The following is a 26,115-nucleotide window of genomic DNA, read 5'->3' as shown; positions in this document are numbered from 1 at the left end:
CTCACCTGTACCTAACAGCACGGCATTACTCAATGTCCATCCTTTCCACACCAGTTTCTATCAGGGAAGAGAATGTGTGGAAGGAAAAAAGAGGTGTTAAGAGAAAAAGTGCAAAAGAAAGACAAAGCTTTTCTCCTTTGTGCTCTTTCATGGACCAGTGGCCATTGACTGCAATGTAACCAGAATCAGAAGCTGGCCAAGGGCATGTGTATTTTCACAGAGCATCATGAAGAGCTCCGGTGGTGAAGAGCTGCCTCTGCAACCAAAGCAAACATACCTAAGTCAACATTCTTCTGTTTCCATGCCAGTAAGTCCTGATGAAAGGACTAATTAGCATGGAAGAAGATTAAAAATAATAACAACTGTGCTGTCTTCACCCAACCAATGTTTTATACAAAGTTGAGAGCATCCAGAAGCTCACAGGTGACAACTCTCACCCTACATCTCTCGTGCCAGTGCCATTTCCAGTCATTACTGTCCTGTATGACAAACCTGGCTACACACATTTTGAACCCAGCAGAGCTTCTGCCTGGCAAAGCATGTCCGTCTCGGTCAGTGCAGCTGGCACCCTCGCAGGCACAGCTAAAGGGAGCCTCAGGCCCGGCACCTGTACCATCACACCACATCCCTGGCCGGGCAGAGACAGCCTCAGGCCCGTGCAAGTCAAGGCAGGGCTCCCAGGCCAGCTCCTTCTCCCGCCCCAGCGGCTCACCCCGGGCATCGCTCCCAGGATGCGCCACAGGGCAGGTGGGCACAGTGCCCCAAAGCAGAGCGGCAGGCCGAGGGGCAGGGGCGGACAGCACGGCGTCGGGTAGCCCCTGCTCACCCGGCTCCAGGGGGAACCCTGCGGGCTGCCCTAGCCCCGCAGTCCCGCTCCTACCCGGGGAGATGGAGCCCGCTGCGGGGAGCCCCCGCGGGGGCTGCCGGTGACCATCGCCGACTCGGGGCCGGTGCCGGGCAGAGGTCGGGCGTGCCCCGAGGCGGTGCCCGGGGAGCCGCCGCCCCTCGCTGCCGGTCCCGGCCCCGTTCCCCAGCTCGGGCTCTCCGCCCGGAGGGACGGCGGCGCCCTCCCTCCGTCCCCTCCCCTCCCGGCTGGCGGGAAGGCGGCAGGGCGGGCGGAGGGGAGGCGGCTGGCCGGGCTCCGGCGGAGGGCAGCTTCCTCCGGGGCTCGGCGGTGTCCGGTCGCGGGGCGAGCGCAGCCGGGTGCGCGGGCGGCTCCCGCGGGCCGGGTGGTGGTGCTGGGGCAGGGGGTGGGGGATTTTTTTGGGGGGGAGGGCGAGGTGGGGGGAGAACGGAGACTGTCGCCTCCGCCTCTTCCTCAGCAGCAGCCGGGGCAGCCGGATCGCGGCGGCGGCTGCTGCTGCTGCTGCGCGAAGGGAGCGTGGAGCGGAGGGATGTGGGGCTTTAGGAGAGGCAGGATCTTCGGGATCTTCTCTGCTCCCGTCCTGGTGGCCGTGGTCTGCTGCGCCCAGAGGTAGGAGCCAGCGTGCCCCGGCGGCGGCGGCGCGGGATGCGTTTCTCCAGGGGAACAAGCTGATGCGCTCCCCGCGCCCTCCCCCTCCCGCCCCGCTCCCGCCGTCGCCCCCGGCCCCCCGCACCCCGGCTTCTGCCTCTGCCGCCCGACACCCCCGTCTCTTTCTCCCCACAGTGTCAACGATCCCGGCAACATGTCCTTCGTGAAAGAAACTGTGGATAAATTGTTGAAGGGCTACGACATCCGCCTCCGGCCGGATTTCGGAGGTGAGTCGCCCTGCCCGGGCTCGCCGCCCGGCGATCCCCCCTCCCCCGCAGCTGTGCCCGGTGCTGCCGCGCTCCCGCACGCCGGGTCCGGCCGCCCGCCCGCGCTGCCGCGGCGCCACTGGCCGCCGGCTAAAGGTCTGGTCTGCCTGCAGGTCCGCCCGTCTGCGTGGGGATGAACATCGACATCGCCAGCATCGACATGGTTTCCGAAGTCAACATGGTGAGTAGCGGGCGCGCCCGGCCGGCGCCGGGGCTGTCGCCCGGGTCACGGCCGCCCGTTTCCCGTCCCTCGTTTCTCACGGAGTCGCTGCTGTCTCGGCGGGCGGCGACGGGGCTGCGCGGCGCTCCGAGCGCTGCCCGCTTCTTCCCTTGAAAACTTTATTTCCCTGGAGACGCGCTTTCCTCCTTCCCCCTTTCCCCCTCTCACTGCCGGCGGCCGTCTCCGCGAGTGTACCGAGCCGCCGGTTTGCACGGACCCGCCTTGTCCTCCTGCTGTACCCGCGGGCGGCCGGAGCTCGCCGGGCTCGGCCGGGCCGGCGGCGGGCTTGCCGGGCTGGTGATGGAGGGCCGCGGCTACCGGCATCTCCCTGCTTCGTGCGCCGTTCAGGGCAAAAAAACCGAGCAGCCCAGCTTGTCTGTGGGTAAACTCTGACATGTGCGAGTGCTTTAAGGCTTGTTGAGCACCCAGAGCCGGCGCGGTTGTGGTGGACTAGGGAGGAATAGTAGTCTAGTCTTGTCTCGGAAAGTGATGCTGTGCGGGGCTGTCGTGTTCACCGATGGACAGGGAGGTGTTTAGTGCTTTTCTGCGTTTTGATCCTCTCGTCTGTATACCTTGATGATTCAATGTTAGAAGCTACAGTTTCTGCTTCTTGTCCTAGTCCTAAATCTGAGGTGGATTTTTCATGTTCCTCAGCAAGTTACTCCTTCCCTCTTTGTCTCAGTTTTTTTGTCCTTGTATTATTCCTTTTGCAAACCTGGTGTAGAAAGACTCTGCAATGCTGTAGTTACATTTATGGCATTAAAAATAATATGTATATGTTTGGAAGCTGAGCTCTCTTGTAGTACATATGATGCTAATACTGCACTACCTCTCCTTCAATGCACTGTTGCAATGTTACATGCTGGCATATCTTGGCTTGATACATGTTCTCTATATTTTCATTAATCCTGCCACTACTTTCACCCCCCCTACTTGAAATTCTGAGACAGAAACTTTTGCTGACTTCTCATCTTCTAAAAAATGTTTTTGACAGAGATACAGTTACCCATTTGCAGTTAAAAGTGTCACCAGTGCCAGCCTTTCTACTCAGTCAGGAGGGGGAAAAAAATGAGACAGTTCTTACTTGTGAGAGTTTGTCTTAGACTTCATGCAGATTCAGGCAACTGCAGAGACACTTCATGTATTTGACAGCCTTTTCTGTACCTGTAGGATTTCTTCTCAAGTGAAAAAAATGGGAGCTGAATGAAAGCTTCTCTCTGAAGTGTAATTGAAAAATCTGACTTCACTATCCCCACTGCCACCTTCCCCACCTCTGGATATGTTCCAGTCTTAGGGAAGCATTACATGACTCATTAAATTAATATATAACACTGTGTATGTGAAGTGCCAGAGAGGCAATAAATATCAGAGAAAGACATACTGAGATTGGAAAGAAAATGAGGGGATGTATGCTGCTTTTTGTGCTTTTTCTTTCTTTTTTCCTAGCTGCAGGAAAGTCTGTTAGGTTTAAATAACAACTTGTCCAACCCACTGTAGCACGGGTATAAGGAAAAACAAGTAATTACACTGCTTCTTATGCTAGGCTGAGTAATCAGATCCTCAGTGATACGGGAGCTCCTCAAGAAAATGGTCAGTTTGTCCCCAAACAGTGTGTCAGTGTACCAAGTGCTTCAGTTTCTAGCTGCCCCAGGAGTCAGTCCCCACTCTTGCCCTTGCAGAGAAGTGGCAGCTTTTCTCTGTGCCCTCTCATGGAACAATGCAAAATCTGAAAAGCATCAATACATCTTGATCTAGATCTTGCAACAGAAAGAAATGATGTGTTTCTGAAGCAAGTTGCTAGAGTACCTTTACTATAAAAACTGTGGCAGTTTACTTAAGGAAAAATGAGCAGGAAGGGCTTCTGATTGATGAACACCTTACTGCAATCAGAATTTCAGCTAAGCTTGTCTTATCTGCCAGGAAATGAAGTCATCTTTGACTAGGCACAGCTATCTTCATGTACTACCTGAGTTGGTTACTTCTACTTGTTTTAAGTAACTTTTTTCTGGTCTGCAAGAATTCTTGAGTATATGTCAATGAACAGTGAATAAGGGTGAAGAGAAGGAGCTTTTCAAGATTGCTCAAGTATTTATTCTAAGTAGTAATTTGGACAGTTAGTTTGAAGAACTGAAGCATAGCTGTTGAACTTCATTCTGGTTGCCAACTCAACTTTTAAACTTTGGCATATTCTTTCATTTAATTCCAAACAGATATTGTGAGTGTTGACCTTTAGCCTCATCAGCTATTGAAATGTGTTACAAGAATTTCTCTGTGTGAACTGTGGTAGTGTGGACATTAATTTCTTTGATTTAAATCTAGACATTGGTGTAACCTTTTATAAATTAGCTTGTTAAAAATCATCTCTGCATTAAAAATAAAATAACCAGAGATTTACCATTCTTCAATTTTATGGACATAAATAAAATGTTATTACAGCAAGTTTTATTATGCTACTTTCTAGGCAGCCTGTAATATTGCTTTCAGTGACATGATGACAATTCTTTGTAATAGAATTACAGCTTGTATCATGTTCTTTTCTATTCATAATCAAACTGTAGGTTTATATATAATATATTCCTCCATGAATCTTTATTTACTAGCCATTTTTAAGCTTTCCAGTATTTTAAAAATTTGTTTATGCAGTTTTAGTCTTTCTGTTGAAAATCGCTAAGAGTCCTTTGCCTGTATATCCAGAGTATCTGTAGATACTTTTTAGAATAGACTTACTAATAGCCATGTACATCTTCCTTGGATTACATGAAATGATTAACATTTTTCTTTATTTTTGATGCTGAAATGCTAAGCTAGATCAGGAAGACAGATGCAAGTATCAGAATTGCAGACCATTGACTTGTTTTACTGAAAAGTTGTAAATAAGCAGTTTCTATTTGATTTCACAACATCTTAAAATATTGTATTACTGAAGTTGTAAACATGTATGTTATAAAAATCACATGATTTGATATTTATACTTCAAGTTATATATATATATAGCAGCAAGGGGGAATTAACAAAGTTGCATATAAGAAGTGCATTGCTCGGGGAAGGGCTGCAGTCTGTTAATGACCTGCACATATGTCAATATCTATGTCAGTGTGCTTTACTCCCCTGCTTAACCTGTACATTATTTCCCATAATTATTTGCTTATTTCACAAATTATATATGTAACTGGATACTTAAACACCTATCTATTTTTGTGCCTACCACCAATAATTCCATTTAAAACCATTATATATTGTACAGGAATATAAATCACAAAACAAAATACTGATCAATAATAAAAACAGATATGATACTGAGACTATACTGTAAGTCATCTTACAAATAAAGAGTATGGAAGATTACTGTTGCCAGGTTTCAATAATTTAGACATACATTTTATCATTTTATCATTTTTCATTATTCAGGTTGATTGTATTTTGTTTTTTCTGTGTTATTAGGTGTTTTGCTCACATGACATAAATTGAAAAATAAATAGTTCTTAGTAGCATGTCAGCCTATTTCCATTCAGACAAGTGACCATAATTTGCAATTGTTTTTAACAGTCTGATTCTTCTTGAATGTCTGGTCTGTGAATCAAATGCATTAGTTCCAGGCATTCAATTTTCAAGCATCCAAATACTTCTGTATCTTAGGAAGTTAAATAATCAATACTTTGAATCTGCAAATAACCCCCTCTTTAAAGTCATTATTATAGCTGGAAGAGTAAAGTACTGCACTTTCATTTTATTATAATTTTAGAATGTGTTTCATAGTTTATGGGAAATAATGCTTTAAAGTGGATGGAGAAACCAAGGAGATTAGTGCAAAAATGAACCTTTCTTCTTAGAGATAATGTTTTGCAGAGAATGGGGAATGGGCTACTGCTCTCAGAAGTGCTGTCTGCGTTGTCTTTGTTTATGGAGAGGACTTCAGAGTTGTCCATCTAGGTTTTCTCAAAGGCTCTAATTTTGATAAAATTAAACCAGCAAAACCCAGGAGGCATCATTTGCTATATAGTCATCCTGCTGTTTTGAGAATACGATAGTCAGAAAATTAGTTTGACATAAAATCAGACCTTAAAACAGATGAGTTGTTGTTTCTGAAAAAAATGTCATCTATTCTATGCTGTCACTCTAAAAAAGATGTAATCTCTTCTATGCTAACACTGTAATTTTTATTTTTATGCATGTGCCTTTATAAAACTGCAAGTATGCATATGGACATCATTGGGTGCCTGCTGATTTTTAAAGCAATTTTGACATCTTTCTGACAAGCTGTTTTAGTTGCTGCCCTAAAGTCAACTGAAGTTACTACTCAATGAGACTAAATAGTGTTTATTTTCCTTGACACGGATACACAAATAATTTTTTTAGGTGAATTAATTCACACTTCACCTGACGTTCTGAGGGTGCAGAACGTGATGCTTCTGTTAATGAAATCTGTCACGTCTTACTTTATATGATAAAAAAATTTGGTGGATTCCAGTTATGTAAATTGAGATTTATAGCATTAGATGTCTAAGTGAGAGTTGGATTGCTAAACTCTACAAGTGCAGTTAATGGAGATCTAGAACAGAATGTGGATGTTTGGGCAAAGGTGTCTACTGTTATTTTGGTTTCACAGTCTCGTGCTTGTCCTCTTGTTTCCAGTCCAGGTTGGTGCAGATCTCCTGCAAATCCTCTGCCATGTCTCTGTGCCCAGGTTTCAGACACAAAACCAGCTTCTGAAATTTAAACAACTGAGTCTTGTTCTTGTCAATACAGGTGATGCAATCAAGAGAGACTAAAATAAAAAAGGCAATGTGCTTCTTAGGTAATTTAGGTGCCTCAAGGTGTTTTGTTTGGACTCCAGCTGCCTTTCTAGAACTTAAATGAACCTGCATAGATCTTGTGCAGTACCTCTCCAGGGTCCTGCATAATCCAGGCATCCAAAACGGCACCAGACACCTTTGTTTAGGTAACTGAATTGTTCCTTAGATGTACAGCCAAAGCCTATCCTCCAGGCTCCCTCTGGAATCAGAAGGAGGAGATAGTCACTAAATTGCAACAGATATCTTAGATGTCTGTGTGGTTGTTATTTTTAAAATGGAAGGATTAATATTTCTGGGAGGTGCCCTTGCTTCCTGAATGGCTATGGAGAGAGACAAGGCAACTTGGTTTATTTTTGAGTACACACAGTGAAATGTAACCTGTGTTTCCTACTGGAAATGTAGCTTATATTTCCTGCCATAAACAGATATTTCCTAAATATTTTGTAGGCAGAATATTGATATTACCTCCTGCAGGAAATCACAACCAAGTTTTGACATACTTGGCTTTGAATATTCAGATGGAGAAATTAAAGGAGTTGTTCTGATACAATGGTTACATAATCATATTGCAAACACAAGTTTCCTGGCTAGGAAAAGATCCATGTGTGCAGTGCCTATTACTAGTTCACAAATCACAGGAGTAAAAAATAGAATATATAACTTTATAATCTGATTTTGCTTTTATATATTTTATTATTTAATGTATTTAGGGAGAATAGTAGATCATACTATAGTAGAAAGACCACATCGATAATTTTGCATATATGTGTGTATGTATTTGATACATACATACATACATGTATGTATTTGATAGATAATAGAGGGGGGGTGAAAGGAAGCAGAAAGAAGTAGTGCCCAAGTAGGGAGGGAAGGATCTCCTGAGGCCAGCATAACCCTGCAGAGTGCTGTCACTGTGCTGGTGCTGAGCCAGCATCCATCCACTACAAGGGGGTGCAGCAACAGGCACTGATCATGGAGGATAGTCTATCTTACAGGTCACCTGCTCTCTAGTTACCAGCTGGCCTCAAGATCACCCATCCTCTGCCTTGTCTCCATCCATTTTTCTTCCTCAGTACAGTACCCATGAACTCCCCCAGCCTGCCTCACTTTCTCTCTCTCTCCATCTCTGTCATGTTTCATAGTTCTTATTGACAGAGAGAGAGAAAGAAGTGCTTGTAGCAGACAGTGTGATAGGAAATGACTCCTGTTTGTCCAGGGGAATTGATGACAGGCTTCTGCTTATCTGCAGTGGAAAGCAGCTACCCTGAAGGGATAGGAATACCTGCTCATGCAGAGACAGGGAGGTAGTTAATGTTGCTGGGAGGTGCCAATAGACTGTTTAAAAACCAACTCCAGCTGCCAGCGTTGAATCATCCAGACTTGGATGATGGAATAGATATGATCTGTGATGACATCAATCTGGAATAATTGCAAGTATTCAATGGACAAAAAGGGGTTCAAAATTATGTTTGCAAACTAAAGGAATAGCCCAAATAAAGAGGGATCAAGCATGAAGTGCTGCGTTATATAAGGAATGAGGAATCCATTATTTAAAATAATAAAGACTTGGCTAAGCAGTAGGACACTAAAAAAAAGGTCTTACTGGACCATAATCTAAAGCAAGTGAAAAAAGTCACAGGTGCAGTATAATTGAAAAAAGACACATCTTACCTTGAGGTACATAAATAGAAGTGCCATTCACAAGACACAGAGTTTCCTTTGTCATTAGTTAAGCCTGATCAAGAATGCTGCGTCCAGTGTTTCCTCATTGGTTTCAGGGAGATGGAAAGAAACAGGAGGTGTAAAGAACAGAAAAAAAGTGTTTCTAATTGAAATAATTACAAAAACAGGACATATGCGGTGACATTGAAGTAAATGGGTTTGTTTAACACTGAAAGATAGGATGGGGAGAAGAAATAAAAGTTCTCAATAAGTAGGATGCTGGTAGTGAGAGAATGATGATCAGTTGCTCTTTAGAACCAATTGAATTAAGACCTGAAGAAATTAGGGAATTGATTTCAAATTGGTTTCAATTTAGCTACATTTTTTGTAGCATATCCTTTTTTTCAGGTTTACAGGAAGGGATTTGATAAATACACCTCTTCAGTGGTGTTGCTCTTGCCTTTGGGGATGCTGGGCTAGCTGATGCTTTGAGCTGTTTTCTAGCACTCTATTTCTGTGAATCTCTGCTCTGATTTCATTATTATTTCTGTCAGTGCTCAAAAGTGTGTCTTGGTGTGGTTTCAGTTGCTACTGCTGGTGTCATGCTGATGCCTCAGAAGATGAGAAGTTTCCCATAGGACATTTGTAATAAATGCCAATGCCATAAGTATATGCCTTGCCAGCTGAGACGTCATTAGTCACCAACATCGTATATATATCTTTATTGTGTTCTTAGTACCTTGTCATCAATTGCACCAGGTGTCACACGTATGTTCTTTCAAATATACGTAGTAGTGATTGAAAAAATTATAAAGCTACAAGGTCAGGACTTCTGTGCATTAAATCATTATATATTTTTACTTCTGCTGAAAGACTTTTATCATGCCCAGGTAATGAAGGAGTGCACTAATTTAAGTTAACAGGAATGGAAAATTGACAGAAACTTTATGAATTTTTATATGCTATATACCCAGCAATTTTTTTTTCACTCCCTTGAACACAGAAAGAAAAAGAGATGAAGAGGGATATTTATATGAAGATCTTTATAAGTGTGCTGAGATTTTATTGAGATAATTTAATGTCTGTAGCAATACAGAAAGCTTAGCAATTTGATAAAGGCACGGCAGGCAATGTCATGCTTGGTAGAAGACAACAGACAAACATAGAAATTTCCATGACACATCTGCCACAGTGGTCCTCAGTGTCAAATGTCCTGACTCTGCTACTTGCTGGTGATGGACACTTGGGGAGAAGACCAATAAACACGTGTTACTATTTCTCTAGGTTACTTTTACCATGTCCAGTGATTTGTAACTTGAGGAGAGTACCTTTTGTTTAGGTATCACCAGAGCTCTGGGATGATTTAGCACTCTTGCCCACAGTTTTCCTTTTAATAAAGGTATGATTATATAAAGAATTTAAACTTGGGTAGTATCAAGTGCAATCCATCAATAATGAAGGATAATAAAAAACTTTCAGTGGAAGAGGTTGAATAATATTAAGCTACCATTAGGGGTTTTAGCTTATCCAGGACAAAATTTCTTTTTTTCTCTCCTGTGACATGGAGTAATAAAAAATAGCTGGAAGAAGAATAATTTCAAAGCGATGGTTTATTTAATATTTGTAATTGAATGTCACAGTTCCTCATGACTACAGATACTGCAAGGAAAAAATCCCCAAGTCTGGGCATGTCTAATTCATTATTCACTATTACAGATTTGAACCGATAACTTTGGCAAAATAATTTGTTCTCTCAGCAGTTAGGAGCTGGTTACAGGTCGCTGTGATAATGTAATCTGCAATATGAATGTAATATTGCACGCAGCAGAGAGGGAAGATAAAACAGCTGTGCTGGGAGGTCTGCAGTTACACTGGATAATTGGCAGTTCAATAGCAGTTAATGACTTTTTTCTTAATACTAATATGAATGTTGAATTTTCATTAGTTCATGGGTATGTCTCCATGGCACAATACAGCGCTCTGCAGAGATGCCAGAGGTACCTCTGGTGCAGCTAGTAGAATTTCTGCATGCTGTGAAGTTATGTCAACATGGAGCTCTGTACAGAATGGTTGTACCAGTGGGAGTTAGGTCTTAGAATAAGACTTGTCTCACAAGCTTTAAATAGGTTATCTGGTGTATGACCAGCATTCAGCCAGAGCTGATAGTCAGAGTGCCTTTTAACAGAGAGAAGCACTTCGTTAGGGAATATTTTTTGTTCAAAACCAGGTATTTAAGACGAGGATGACTGGCCCTCCTGAAGTACCTATCTGGAGGTACTAATAGGTAATGGGATAGAGAAGACAGTGAGAGGAGTTGACTGACCTAGGATAGATGCTTTTTTTTTCAGTTAATGTTGGAATTAATTCCACCTGTTGCTCCTTCTTAACCTGCCTTTTTGAAGATATTAGGAGAGAGCCCTGGACTGGTACACAGCTGAGCTTTGGTTGACTAAGTAGTATTAGCCAGCAGGTCAATGCACTGCATGTAAAATCTGTGCACAGTCTGAACTGCAGAGGGCTTTTCATATAGATTTTGTGTGAATTCTGAATCAAAATACATGTAGGGCACAGAAGATAGCCTTTGGAAGTAAGCTCAAATCCATGTGATTAAAAATAGGTCATCCCTTGTTCTTTGAACTGAGATACAAGATAGCCCCACTGTCTTACTCTGCTGGCCTGTTAACCCTAAAGTTACTTGAAAGGAAGAGCTTCATTCCCCTAACTATGTCTTGTTCACATGAGGGATATTTTAAGGTTTCCCATTCTGGTTGTTACTTACCCATCATGGCTTAAGCATGTGAGCTCATTCTTAGCTGCAGTGTCAAAGGTTGAGCTGTAACCCAGTGCAGGTTCACCTGAGCTCGGCTGGGCAGGGTCCTTCATGCTTTTGGGCTGGGCTGAAGCACAATAAAAAATCTGAGGGCTTTGCCATCCAGGACCTGTACTTGGCTGTGCAGGGAATCAGAGCACCTGCCATGTTTTTCAGTGGGGAAATCAGGAAGAGTAAGAAATTGAATCTTCCAGATTTAGAAGCCTAAAATATAAACTAATTTTCCTACGTCATCAAATGTTGTTTTGTAAACAGATGACCATTTTTCTTGTGACCATTTTCCCTGGTGGTTTCTTATGCTACTGTGCCTTTTAGAATGCACTGAAAGTTTGAAGTTGGAAGTACTAGATGATACAAAATTGCATTTAAATTCTCAATATTACTGGGTAATGCAGTAAGTCTGGTTGTTAAAGATACAAAAGATTTATTTAATGATTTTTTTAATAGTATGACACATTGACTTGTCTTTTTTTCTCTGCATCAGGAGTGATTTGCTTTAGATTCTGACCTCCTAGGCTATTTAGATAGGAATCCTATGTTATTAATTTGGACTTTCTAAGCACTTTCCAATCATGTACAATAGGTTTCTATTTGGATAACAAAAATATCTCCAAAACCAGCAGGAACTTTACATATGAAGAGGTCTTCAGGATTTGCAGAACAGTATATGTGACCCTTAGTTTTGGTTTTGAGCCACAAACTATGGCACTGCTAAATTTAAGAGTTGTGGTGCTCCTGATAATCTGTAGAATGTCAGTACTTAGGTGCTTGGGCACAGCACCTGTTCTCAGTCCTTCACTTGTATGTCAGTCACTAGCATGGATTTATCTCAGCAGTTTCCCAGGTTTGATACTCTCTGGATGTCAGCACATGCCAGCTGCACTGCTAGTAGGCACCTTGTATGCAGCCAGTTGTGCTGTGAAATAAGTTAATCTAGATGGAAATAAACTGTGCTGTGCAACAGCACTTGTCCTTCAGACAAGAAACTCCTTGGCTCACTTCATTTGTTAGGCTAGATCTGTCCAGAAAGTGCAATTCATTGCATCCATGTGAGGTTACGTAGCCATCATTCCTAGTGGGAGAGCTGTGACTCTCCAGAGGGCCATACAGCTGATCTGGTTGGCAGATCTATATTAGAAGACAGCTCATTGTAGAGCTCAATGAGCTTGTAGATAATTCATTGTGGCTTGTTTCTTTCCAGTCCCTATACAGTGAATGTGGCTTAAGCCAAATGCTCATCTGTTACCCTTCTGGCAATAAGTGATGTGAATGCCACCTGCATTGGTGTCAGAGCTGTCAGCTCTTTTTGTTTTCCTCTTTGAGAAAATAGGTGGACAGACATTCCCTGCATGTTGGAAAACTGCTGTTGCAGACTTGTTCATGAGGGGTGAGCTCTGTCTCTTGGTCTTGCTTGGCTTCATGCCCCCTGACAGCAACTCCATGCAGTTCAAATGCTGCATGTTGACCTGCCTGACTGAGCAGAAAGATGTGATAGGTGAGAGACAGCCACCGAGAAGAAGAGAAGGAGCTTGAGGTGGAACACAGGACAACTACACTGGGCAGTTTACCTGCACTTAAATTCAGAGGAGATGTTGTTCACTTCAGTTTAGATAGATAAGGGTCTATAGGTGATGCACTTCCAGCATACTTATTTTGGGAAAACAAACGAAAGAAATACCAGCGTCCCATAAGCAGCTTTTGTTAGGTACCTAGAATGTAGGTGCAAATTAATTGCACAGATAAGATGGACTGGATTTCACTTTAACCTTGTGTGACACAGAAAGCAGGTTGTCCTTGGGCAATAAGGGCTTATGGAATGTGTAGAGAAGTAGTTAGCAGTAGCTGTGTGTGTTTGTGTGATGAACGAGAGGTGATTAAGAGAAATTAATTTTAAGGAGGAAATATCTCATTTCCTTTTAATCAAAAATGGTGTCTCCTTTGGCATTTCATCCTTTTTTTTTCCCAGAAAAATGGTTGAGCTAGCTGGGTAATAACAGCTATTTTAAAAATGCTGATTATGTGGCTGCAATTCTTTTTATAAACCATCCCCCTTAAATGGACAGGAAGAAAAAAAAAAGAGGAATAAAAGGATGGGCAGTGAATTAGCAAATGCATTTAAGGTAGTTGATCAGCTTATCTTTCCAGTAGACCCACTTTAGTCACATGCTCATATATTATTAACCTGACTGCATCAAGGCTGATACTGCATGTCTTTCCCAGCATACCCATTTATGTGGCATTGGGTGCCTTTTGAATTGGATGCTGGTGCTGTAATTTGGAAAGGGAAGCCGGAAGTTTGCATAATGTAATCTTGTTATCCATTAGTAGAATATTTATTGGTTTTATAAATATCTGTGTAATACCATCATGAGTGATCTGGGAGATGGGATACCTTCCAAGCTGATGCTCTATGATTTCATGATCTTTACATTAAAAAGAAAAGCTTCTAACCGCCAAAGAAGGTCCCTTTTGCATAGCCTTCCTCAAGGAGTCATCTAGCCCTAATGCTTGTAGTATTATGCTTTTCTTTCATTAGTCACATCCATAAGGATCTCATTTACAATCTTGCATTATATTCCTGTAAGTTACTTGGAGACACACATGTATAGACACATTATTTAGTAACTGCTGGCACAAAGGCTTCTATACGAGCAAGGTGGCCTAAATGAAAAAAGAATTCCTCTACTGAGATGTAAGTATATGCATTAATTTGACTGCTGGTGCTCACTGAGCAGCTGTCTTTAAGACAGAAGTCAGAGTCATTTACTGCTACTTTTCCCTGCAAGTCCCTGAATGATTTTTGTTAATAACTTGAGCAAGTGACCAAATCTCATGAGACTCCTGTATGAATCTTTTGCAATTTCTTTCTCATCCCTCTTGACTCTTGATTATTCACATCTTTTGTGCTGGAAAGCAGGAGGCTGGGTCTTTCTTATCATTATTTTTATAGTCCTTTTCTTAGGATATGTCATCTCAAAAAAACCCCAAAAAACCCAAAACCAAACAAATAAAAAAACCTGTTGTAGGGAAAACCAGATCCATCCCTCTCCCTGAAAACACTGCTGAATGAAGCTGAATATAAACATTGCTACTTTCTGGCATACAATTAGCTGGCTGTCATGAGCTTGATACTGCAAAATATGGTAATAAATGAGTTCTAAAATTCTTTGCACCTCTATATGCCATTTGTTTTTTAACATTTACATGATACTGAATGTCATCTGTACCCTAATGTGTGTGTGGCATTGTTGAATCCTATGTCTCTTTATATATTCACGTTATTGTGGTGCCCTTCATGATCATAAAACAAGAGCAAACCTGAAATAAAATGTTATGATGAATCTATACTTAATGGCAGGTCACTTCGGAGGGATTTGATTAAAACACGGCAATAATGCAGTAACAGTGCTGAAGATTCAGAAGATGGATTTAGTTAATTGCTTCTAGAGGACACAAAATTAAACACTACCTTTCAAAAATGAGTGATAAATCTCCAGATACATGGAAATAATGGGTATGAAGAATTGACTAGATGTAATGTTGATGAAGGCTATCAAAGGATGAAAGTGTCAGGGTTACTTTTCAATCTGTCATTGAATTGTGGTCATCTATCACTGCAACTAGATTTTGTCCTAGCTCTTACTGTGGCCACTAGTATATTTCCATCTTCTTCTCCCTGTTGTCCCTTGCCAAGCCTTCATGTCTGTTATTCTCTGGTCATCTTTTATGATATTTTTTCATCAGTTTGTGCAGCATAACCAACCCCCTGCCAGTTAGGCTGTTTCATATTCTTCAAGATGCCCTTGCCTACAGCCAGCACCCTGGCCTCAGTGCTCAATGCTCAGCCTCAAGTCCTTTGCCATGTTGCCTTTTCTGCTGGTGTGGCAGAGCTGTCAGTATTTTTTTTTTACGGCATGCTAATTTCTTTGAAAACAGAAAGTGCTTATGTTTAATGATAGTATTACACAATGTCTTACTTGTTTATTTATTTTGACTTTTGACTTGAATAGCAGATATTTGTGCTGTATAAAGACATATAAGAAGAATTATATTTTTAAAAAGGTTGCTGTACCAGACCTTTGCAAAAAAATCCTCCAGTATACTCCTACCTGTGCTTGTGCTACATTGAGCCATACCCTAACTGTGACTGTTTCTAATGGCATTAGAGAATGCAAGGAAGGAAGGTGGGAGGGAATTGTTCAATGTTTAGATTACTGTATGATCACAGTGGAGTAAAAGTTCAATTTTATTTGTTATCATCATTCAGTGGGAACAGGGTATGTTGATTGTTTTTCACAAAACCCATTGGTAAACAGGCAGGCACTCAGAAGAAGCTGTAGTCTCTATGTCAAAATCATGCATTCAATAATCCTCCAAGACATTTATTTTATTGATTGACTGAAAAAATTCCAGAGGAGACTAGTTTAGCATATTATGTCATATCAGACTTCTGAGGAACATATTGTCTTTTCCTTTCCAGGGCCAATACTGTGTCAAATTTGGCTGTTACATGCAGTGGTGCAATTCCAGTGGTCAAAGAGAAGTTTTGGCCCATATTGTGTTGTCTGTCATACAGAATGGCAGAAGCAAATCCATCCAGCACTAGTGCTGATATCCCAACCATCAGTTATCCCATCGTGTCAGCATAGGATGGCACTAAAGCTACAGACTTGCAATCTTCACACCAAGAGTGGAATTTTTAAGTAGTTAGGTATCATCACCTGAATTTTTAGGTGCTTTGAAGGGCAAGAAATAGCCATGTTTTCAATTCTGTGTATAATCCCTGAAGAACTAGGACTCCAGCATTGTGAATATTGGAGTGTGTGCTAAAAGTAGCAGCATTATTGTATGTAATTACAAAACTGAATTCCAAAAACACTTCAGATCTTCATTTCTTTGAATTTTATTCAGACATTACCTGTGTTGATTGTCCCTTGATATGTACAAATTTTATATCTCATCCTGCCCATTCCTTTTTTTTTTTTTTAAGCAAAAGCAGCAAAATATGTAACAGAACTGGGACTGTGTTCTGTTCAACATCTCCATACAGATGTGAACAGTATCACTCCTCAGGCTTGCAAGAATATTGTCTGGAGCTCTCAAATGATGGTGTGTTTCTAAAACCTACCCTTTTGCATTAATTACTCTCCAGCTTATCTTTGTTGTTGTTAATAGAGCGTTCTCTTTAGTGGCCAATAACAATAATGCCAGTTGGGATTCCTGCTGATACCTTCCTGGTGTGGTTATGTAAGTTTTATGTATGAAAAGGGGATTTTTTTAATCTAGAGGTCTAGGAAATAGCCAGATCCTTTTCTGGGGTCTAGGTGCTGCACGTTGTTTCAGTACAAGAGACTAAATAAGAAATTGAGGATTCTCTTTGGGCATGCTGTTGAAAATACCTCCCTGGAGCTAATAATCTCTTTTTGTCTGAGTGAGATACAGAAAGGAGCTTGTTAGGCTGAGCAGAAAACAGAATTTGTGTGCAACAGGCTCTGTTTGACACTTAGAGGACTTGTCTTTCTTATTTCTGTAGTCCTTACTGTGCTGCAGTTCATGCTGAGAGCTGGCTCAGCCTGGCTAGCTTGGGATCAGAGGAAAAATAAGGTGTTTTGAGACAACTTCTCCCATTTTTCCCTTGAGCGGTTCTATTCTACCTGATGGAGATCAAAATATTTTCTTAATTCTTTTCAAGCTAAACTACCAGTGAAAAATACGAAAACTAAATAAAAAAATTTGTTCTATCAACCAATACGTCCAACACCATTTTTTCCCTTTGTTTTCCTTTCACAGGAATAAACAAACCAGAGTATTAAACATGATAAAAAGGGAGGCAATTTTTAAAAAATTATTCAATAATCTTCAGAGCCTTGATGTCATTTATAGTTAATATACATCCTAAAGAAATTTTTAAAGACTGTACAGTTCAACAGTTACTTCTGGACCATGAAGAAATATCTCCAAGAACTGAACTTCCCTGCACTGTTTTTATTTTTTTCATTTTTGTGTGTGTCTGTGTTTCTTCAGCTGCCCCACCATGACTTTTGACTTCCAGAAAAAAAACATAGAGGGGGGACATGTGCAGACATTGCTGCCATTAGGTTACTTCACAACAGATTTTGGGAAAAACATTTCTGAGTACTCTTAACTCCAACCAGCCCTACCAGTAAATTCTTGGAGCATTCACATGTGGTTTTGGCCCCTGCCAGCTGTTACTCTCTTTCCAGGCTTTCCAGGCACTGCCCAGGAGTCCACAAGTGCCAGAGCTGCTTCTGACACCCAGCCCATTTTGGAGGGTGAGATAGTCTAATAGTAAGAATTTGAGATGCTCATGCCAGAGTATATGTTTAATATTCTAGTCATGTTTAATCCACTAGTAGAGAGATAGCTATAGACTCTCTTTGAGAAATCTATCTACTGATCTGCAGGCCTAATAAATTCAGCTTTTTTTGGTACTAGAAGTGCTGTCTGTACTGCATTTAACCTTATTAAGCATCCTCACTAAGCCATATGTATTGAACTTTTAAATGGAGGTGAATTCTCAGCAGGAATTCAGAGTTGGTAAAAATTCCCCGCAGTTTTCCGTGACAAAAGGCTCCAGTGATGTCTGCAGTTTAGCTTTTCCCAAATAAGTTTTTTCTGGACAAAGTGCATGGCTCCAGACTCAAGCCTCAGACCTATGGCTGATGCTGCAGTGGCAGGTTGTCTCTGTTGGGTGCCATGGCCAGTTGTGTGATGCCATCACCTTGTTCTTTTCATCCTTGGCACCATTAGAGCACTTTTGATGCAAATTTAGCTTCCACTTTCCTTTATAGCACTCCAAAGAAATATTCATATTCAGTATGTATAAGAGATGAGGAAAAAATGTCAATAAACTTAACATGGGTAAAAATTTGTTGGATGTATTCTCATCAAAGTAGGTGATTTTTTTAATACTGTGTAGAATTAGCCTTCATGTGGAGGCTTTATGTTAACAGAAGTGGGAAATTATCTATTTTGGAATCAAATCAGTGGAAAAGGAAGCCAAGAGGCATTGCCATTCCTAGCAGCAATCTGTAAGATTTCCATTAAAAAATGCCTTCTTGGCACTGAGCTACCTGTGTGCTCTGCAGAAGGACCTCACAGGGTCCACAGAGTCTGTTTCTGCCCAAACGTGTCTTGGCTCTAGTGAAGAGTCTGACAAGTGAGATGTGGGTGAGGAGTAGGTAGTTTACAAATCCAAGGGACAACACAGTCTGTAAGGGGATAGATTACCAGGATGTCATGTTTACTATGTGTTTGAAATAACTGGAAATCTCTTTCCATTAATAGGTCTCAAAGTTCCATCTAAAGGGGCTTAAAAGTCTTGTGCTGGGGGACAACAGACAAAAGAGGAAGCATGTCCTAGATTCTTCAGCTGACCAGTGATACCTGTCTTCCTGAGGTCTGGTCCAATTTTTGGTGACCAAAGCTGGTACTCTTCAGCCCAGTTGGTGAAGATCTGTGGGATGCGAGTGGCCAATGTCCATATTAAATGCTGAGAGTTTCCTTTGTATAAGTAATTCATAGTTTGGTTCAGTGGGCATAATTCATGTTTATGGAGAGCTCCTGTGGCTTGGGCCTAGCCAAGTTGTACAGAAAAGTTGTAGATCCCTCATCCCTGGGAGCACTGAAGGTCACGTTGGATGGGGCTTTGAGCAACCTGGGAGAGTGGAAGGTGTCCCTGCCCATGGCAGTGGGATTGGAACTAGGTGGTCTTTATAAAAGTCCCTTCCCACCCAGAGCACCCTATTATTCTGTGATCCTGTGACATGTCCAGAGCAGGTCTGCAGCATGCTCCAAGGTGTGGAAAGGGAGACCATTGGACAGATGCACTTCAAAAGCATATTCCCAATTAGAGCCACAGTGCTAATATAGATAACTCAAAGCCTTACTGACTCCTGTTTCTAGAATTAATTGTGTTTTCATTTTGGGACACTGAAGCACATCTCCATCTGATGTGTTACTTATTCATGACTTAATTAGCAACTAGTTTGAAGTGATACCTTCCTCTTTACTCTCATTTTTCGACTGTTTGTGAGTGGCAGTGGTAAACAGGTGTAAGAATTGCTGTGTCAGTTCATAACAAAAGTGTCTTAGCCCAGTATCATATCTCTCACTGGGGCTAGTGTGAGATGCTTAATGATTAACAAAAAAAAAAGCCGTGTTTCCCTGGAAAAATCTCCCAGCCTCTATGACTTTGCTGCAGGAATATATGTGGTTGGAATTGGTTTCTTAATGCTTAATCTGAAGGATATTAAAATAAATTATTCTGCTTATTTAGCCTATGTGCACCTACATAAAGGGAATATCTATATATAAGTTTTGGCCACGTTTTTTCCTGTACATCATACTTTTCTACAACATATTGTTGTAATGCTCATCATCATTGTTAGCTGTGCTCATTAAATCCCCAGAGCTGCCCAGTGTTAACTACTGACACTGCCATGAAATCTGCCTCTATGCACATGTGCAAAGTTGCTTACTTTCACCAGCTGTTTCCTCTGAATGTCAGAAAACTTCCAGGTGCAAGCAGTATAAAGCAGTGTGTGTCTGTCTGTGTCTGTAACAGGGAAAAGCTGTAAACTCTCCCTTAAATTCCTGGACTTTCTAGTCCAGAATTTTGCAAGCAGCAGATCTTTTGCATTAATTTGCAGTAGTCCTCAAAAATCTTTCTGAAGTAATGTTTGGATTATGCTACTGGGAATTCAGGAAGAGAAAATCCAAATGTCTTTGAATATTCAGTCATGGATTAATAGAGACTACTTTTCCTCAAGCTCGTTTTGCTTACAATACCGAGTTCCATAGTATAAGGTAGTGTGTAATCCCTGAGATGAGAGTTTTTGATGACTTCAATGAACTTTAAAAAAAGAAACTGTAATACATTTTGAAGGAATTTAAAATCTGTATTTTTTTTTTAATGCAGAATAGGAATTGAGAGCAGATGAGGTATTCTTTCTGGAACTCGTGACTACTCCTTTCCAAAAAGATAAAGCTCCAGAACTAAGTCATTGTGTAATCTGGGACAGAAAATCCAATAGAGTTCAGGTTTAAGTATTACCTTTCAGGAGTGGACAATAATTTGTATTTGTTTTAAAAAAAAAAGTGGAAAAGACGCTTTTCCTGTAGTGAGGTCATACTTGAGGCATGGCACCTGAAGACAAACACCCTTAATCAGGAGTTGGTGATGAGTCCCCCAGTGTCTCAGTTTAGACATAATCTGTGGTTCCTACTACACAGACCTTTCACTGACACAGTCTTAATTTTTCGGTATGTACTTTTCTCAGGTTCTTCACCTCAGCATCTTCTTTGCTGTTATCTACCGTGGCACCATTGGAGTTTTCCAGATAAGTCAGTTGCTGTAGTCTCAGGTGTGCTGAAGAGCAGGAGGTAGACAGAAAGTGGGCAAACAAAGGGAGAAGCTAATCCTTGTTGCAGAGTGCTCAAAAATCCCCCCAGTGGTTTATTTCAAGTGGTTTTATTTGGTTCAAAGACTTTTTTTTGCCAGATGACCAGATGGTGCAAGAGAATTCACTAGTGCCTAGACATTCTTCACCTCTCCTTAAGGACAGCTATGAGTTTTTAGACTCCAGTGTGGATTCCTGCTGTGATCAGATACCAGACAGACTCAAGGTGCCTTTTGAGGAATTAAAACTCCTAGGTTGGTAGGGTATGAAGAAAAGGCTCTGTAGAAGCCTTCTGAAAGAATTCTGGAGTTTAGGGCAGGGGCACACCAAGTAGTAGACTTAGTATTATTATCATAATGCTGATTTTTTTCTTATGTACTTCTAATTTAATATGAAACTGAATACTGAATAATATAATACTGAAACATTTACAGAGATGTTGCAACAAAACATTGATTTTCTTCAATGACTTTTTTTTTTTTTAAATTACATTTTCTCAAAATCAATATATTTTGGCAGACAAATTTTGATGCTACTTTTTATCATTGTGGAATCAACTACGATGCTATTGGAATCTACTAATTATGGTGCTAAGCACTCCTAGCAAAGTAAAAGAGTGTAACAAAGCTACGGTCTCTGTGCCTGCTGAATCTCTTTGGTGTGGATAGATAGAAGGTAGGAGAATAGAGATAGTGGTGAAGGTAATCTCACCCCTAAGGAGTTACAGCTGTGCTAATTATCAAGAATGAAGAACAAGCCTGCCCTTAATAGGCCACAGCTGGATCCAGTTAGGAGGGGTATTATAAAAGAGCAGGTTGGGTGGTCGAGATGTGAGATGGAATTTGTTGGCTGTGTAGAGGAGGAGAAGGAGTCAGTGCTGTGAGGAGCTTCCCCCTGAGAAATCTCCAAGAAGGTATGAAAGCTTTGCAACAAGATGGCAACATCTTTGGTACAAGTGGGAAAGTAAAAATTTAAAATGGCTTTTCTTTACTTAGTACTATGTAGAAGCAATGGCACAGCTAACTCCAGGAATGCAGATAATGGATTAAAGCCTGAGCTTTAAAGTCCTTTTGTCACTCCTTACTTTAGACAGCACAGGTAAAACCAGTATTTCAGCATATGATGACCACTCCTGTGTTTTGTAATTTATTCTATGTCATGTTCTAGGAAGTCTCTATTCCTAGAGAAAGTGAAGTGAAGTGAAATCAGTTTATTGCATAGATGTGATTAGCTATTTATTTGATTATTTATTTTTTAGGGTTTTTTTAACAAAAAAGCATGCCTAAAAATATTTAGTCCTTCCCAGTGAGATCCAGATGCATCAGATACTTTCAGAGAAGTTTGTATCACATAGCTGTTAAATATTTTTCTGAAGATTTATAGTTGCAATCTGTTCTGACTGACTAGTCTCAAAAGATAGCATGTGAATACAGCCTATTAGGCAGATCTTTATAAGCCATTGTAAAGTTACATCCACTCAGAAAAGGTCTGCTGCTCTTAGGGTATTGTTTCCTCTATGAAGTTAGCTGAATGACTGCATGAAGTGTGTGGCTGTCACTGTGGACAGGGCAGATGTGAAGGGTTGTTAAGCTGTTTTATCTGATGAAGCCTAGGATGAAAGGTGTAGCACTAGCGCTGCTGGCCAGCAGTGTGTGCACAGATATAACAGCATACACTTAAAGATTCTGTGAGCAGGTTGAACTGGAGCAGAGCCTGACTAAGAGAGTTATTCTATACCAGGAATCTAGAAGTCATTAACTGATGCATGCATTGATTAGATTTTTAATTCCTAGGTAAGACCACAGGTATCACAAAAACCACAGAAAGCCCTCAGCTCTCAGCACAGACTAAGAGCTGGGGCCATGCTGGGATAATTACGTGCTCCTTAAGATCCTGCTGTTCTGCTTACAGTCCAAGCTCAGGAAAGTAGGTCCAGGTATGTGGCATTTTAAAAGCCACGTCATTGAATCAGAGTGATTGCTACTGGAGGAGCAAGACTGCTTTACAAATTGTTTTAAAACAGAGACTGAATCTCTGTGAATCTTATGCTTGATGCATAATTTGCCCATTTATTTTCACAATATAATTATTTAATATTTTTTTCCACTTTAACCATCACAGAAAGTACATATTTTATATCCTCAATACTTTGTGTACTTATATATATATTATTGAATTATAGTGAAGAGGAAAGGAAATACTCCAGATGAAAGTGAAAAAGCTTTCTTGAAGTTGCAGTATTTTCAGTGGTGTCTTCCAGTGAGGCTACTAGTAGCAAGCAACAAGCTGCCTTCTTGCCAGAATCTTCTGAATTGCTGCAGAAAGTGTTTTTCTTGTTCTTGGTGACATGACATGCATTTCAGATGGTGGCAGGTGAGCACTGTCATGCACCTTATAGAGATGACAAACTTGTTTCTTTAATGAGATTGCCCCATGACTCAAGACATGTGCCAGTACCTGCAATATCTCACTTCTGAAGTTAGTGCAGAAAACTGTGACTGTTTTGTATCAATTGGGAATTTTATTTAAAGGTGCTTTATAAAATCTCTTGTATGAAAATAGGATGATCTCCAAATATGTACATTTCAATAGTTTAGTTTAGATTTGGTGCACTAGAATAAAGTTATGGATGTAATTGATCACCCTCCATAAACTGCCCGGGTTTTGCTCAGGTTATTTTTGGGGGAAAATGGTGCAATTTCTTCCTTTGCCTGCAGAATAATTTAGTGTGAGGGTGGTATTGTTTAAATTAAACTTTATTGGTTATATCTATGCATAAGACAATCTATTTAAATTAATTGTAATGATGATTGTAAAACACATCTTAGGACCAATATTTCAGAAACATGCTGATTTTGGAAACATTTCACATAGGAATACAATAAAATAGGCAGGCAAAAATCCCAGCTTCAAAAATATCTCTGCACTGTCCTAAGAACATATTAACATAAAAATTATTTCTTATAATTTTGGGCATATCTTGCTGATCCATTAGACTCCTAGTTCTATGTGCATGTGAGGGGACTAATAAATGTAAAAAATATTCATTTAATAGTGCATAGACAAGCATGCCATTATTTATAGTTTCTTGATTGCTTAATAGAACATTACTCATCTGGATTGTCTTTATTTTCCTCTAAGATACCTCATAATATTAGAAATTAACACAGGCAAACTTTGGACATTTTACATAAATATGTCCTGGCCTGTTGTCATTTAATTTTTCAAAAGAACTTTTTTTTTGTACAGATCATGTTTCTGCTTGAACAATTCATATGCATTTTTGTAGTGTCTGAACTGCTTCTCCTCCTAAGGTAGGCATTTGCCTCCAAGGTACAGTCCTGGGTTGCACTCAGTCTTCTGCAAGTCTTCCAGTTACTGTTTTAGAAAGGTAAAATCATGGATAATTCTATATTCTGAAAGAAGGAAGTAGTCTGAACCAACACTAAATGTTGTATCGTTTCACTAAACTTTTTTTTTTTGTTCCTGTGCATTAAAAAACCCAGTGCTTTAAAGAGTATCCTTCTTTCAGACCTATAATGTTAACAAAAATAACTCCTGTTTCCATTGCCACCTTGAGCATTTTTTTCCCTAGTACTTAGATAAAATTAGTGGATTAAAAAAAAAATTGTTTATTTTGAAATTTATTTTCTTTTGCTAGAGTTGCTGAGTATTATTTCTTAATAATAAATTGGATGACTGCAAGCAAAATGTAGAGAAACTGTACCAAAAAAAGGCTTATTTTCTTTCTGCAATTGCATTATTATATTTAAAGTTTTCAAAACCAGGTGTGGACCTATACTTATTATAACATGTTACTGTTAAAACTCGAAAGTACGCTTTTTCACTGGTTTTACTGCAGGGACTGATAAAAGCAGTAGCAATTCTGACATTCTCCCTTCTGGCAGTTACTTTAAATGGTCTTTTATACTTGGAGAGCTCATCATAAATTTCTAATGCTAGTGCCAATGAAGTTTGTTACAAGTTCTTGTACTGCAGTGACACGTAGTGCATTTCATAATGCAGCAGAGTGGCCACTGGAGGAAAAACCCTCAGAATAAACTGTAAGTGACTTCCAAACTCCCAGAGCATCCCAGGCAGTCTCTGGAGGCTCTGGGTAGGATTTCTGCTATGTTAATTAAAACCAATTTCTTTAATGTAGAGAACCTGCCTTGATTATAGTCATAAATTTCTTATCTCTTTTTTGTAATCTCTTAGAAGCGTGGATGATTTCTGACAAGAATTATTCATTTTGGCTTAAATGTTTTTATCGTGTTCTTGAGTGGAAATATGAGCAAATGCAGCTTCACCTTTTGGGAATAGAAGTGGTTTTAAAAAGATAATAAAAATGGCAAGACATGTTTATCTTCTATACCACAAAGAAACAGAGAAATGAAGAGTCAGGGATCAAAAATAAATTATTCTTCCCACACTCCTAAATTTATTGCCCCGTTAGAAATCAGATAGAACTTGAAATACTTACTGTCCCCTCAGAGCCACTAGATTTAGTGAAATTGAGACTATTTAACTGCCATGCATTGGGGAAGTCTCAGGAGGAGCAGGTTGCTGCAGTGGCGTGAGTGACACGGGTGGGGTGAGGGGTGAGGGGCTGCTCCCTCCTGGGAGCCTTCCCCGAGGAATCGCCATTTCCAGCCCGTACTGCTCTCCCAGGTGATGGAATGTTGCAGCAGCTGCGGCGTTTTAATTCTTCTTCCCTCTTGCTGACAGCACCAACCTCTGTACCTGTTTCAGAGAGGGATTGCCAGCTGCAAAGGGAAGGAAGGGATGAGCATGGTGTGTGCTCTGGGTCAGCTTTGTCAGTGCTGTGTGCTCTGCTGAAACATGCTCAGCTCTGAGGGAGCGCGGCCCCGGGGCCCTTGGTTTGTAATCTGGCTGGGATTTCCTTTCAGCTCATCCATTCCAAACCCCTGGGGAGTGACAGCGTTCCGGGCATCCCAGTCAGGCTTTTCTGCAGTCCTTTTGACTTGGTTCATGGTGGCATTGTGGCACAGTAATGGATGGAGAACAAGGGGGAAGCCTTGCCAGGGCTGTTCAAACTGGCAATGATGTTTTATACCTGGCTTCAGCATTACCGTGAGGCTCTGTGCTCAGAGTGTGAGTTACAAGCAGTCCTGATGTGAAAGGCTGTGCTAAATAAAAGTGGATAAAGGTGCTTTCCTGACTTGGTGTTGTAACTGGGGAAAAAATGCTTTTCAAATGTTAGTTTGTGGAAAATTTTAGAAAATACAGTTTCAAGGTTTCATGGTCTGTTTAAAAACACTGTTTGATAAATGACTTGATACTTCAAGAGTAAAATATTTTATGAATAAAGCCTTATTTTTCCCTTACATTGTTCTTATGCTTCGCTAGTTCAAATGAAACATCATGTACTGGCACTTCATTTTATGC

The 26,115-nt window shown here is 40.8% G+C and overlaps 1 protein-coding gene across 2 annotated transcripts in view; it reads left to right on the top strand.

The window, feature by feature from the left end:
* Nucleotides 1–1,269: 1,269 nt before the first annotated feature.
* GABRB3 (gamma-aminobutyric acid type A receptor subunit beta3) overlaps nucleotides 1,270–26,115 on the top strand; it is a 125,483-nt gene continuing 100,637 nt past the window's right edge. For both annotated transcript variants that reach the window (XM_064408151.1, XM_064408153.1), the window contains exons 1-3: nucleotides 1,270–1,474; nucleotides 1,649–1,740; nucleotides 1,893–1,960. In XM_064408151.1, the coding sequence (XP_064264221.1) occupies nucleotides 1,395–1,474; nucleotides 1,649–1,740; nucleotides 1,893–1,960 (240 nt within the window). In that variant the 5' untranslated portion in view covers nucleotides 1,270–1,394. The remainder of the gene's footprint in view (nucleotides 1,475–1,648; nucleotides 1,741–1,892; nucleotides 1,961–26,115) is intronic.

Source organism: Passer domesticus, chromosome 2 (genome assembly GCF_036417665.1).
Source record: "Passer domesticus isolate bPasDom1 chromosome 2, bPasDom1.hap1, whole genome shotgun sequence".
Lineage (NCBI taxonomy): Eukaryota > Metazoa > Chordata > Aves > Passeriformes > Passeridae > Passer > Passer domesticus.
Note: the sequence above shows the minus strand (reverse complement) of the source record. Positions and strands in the feature narration are given on the sequence as shown.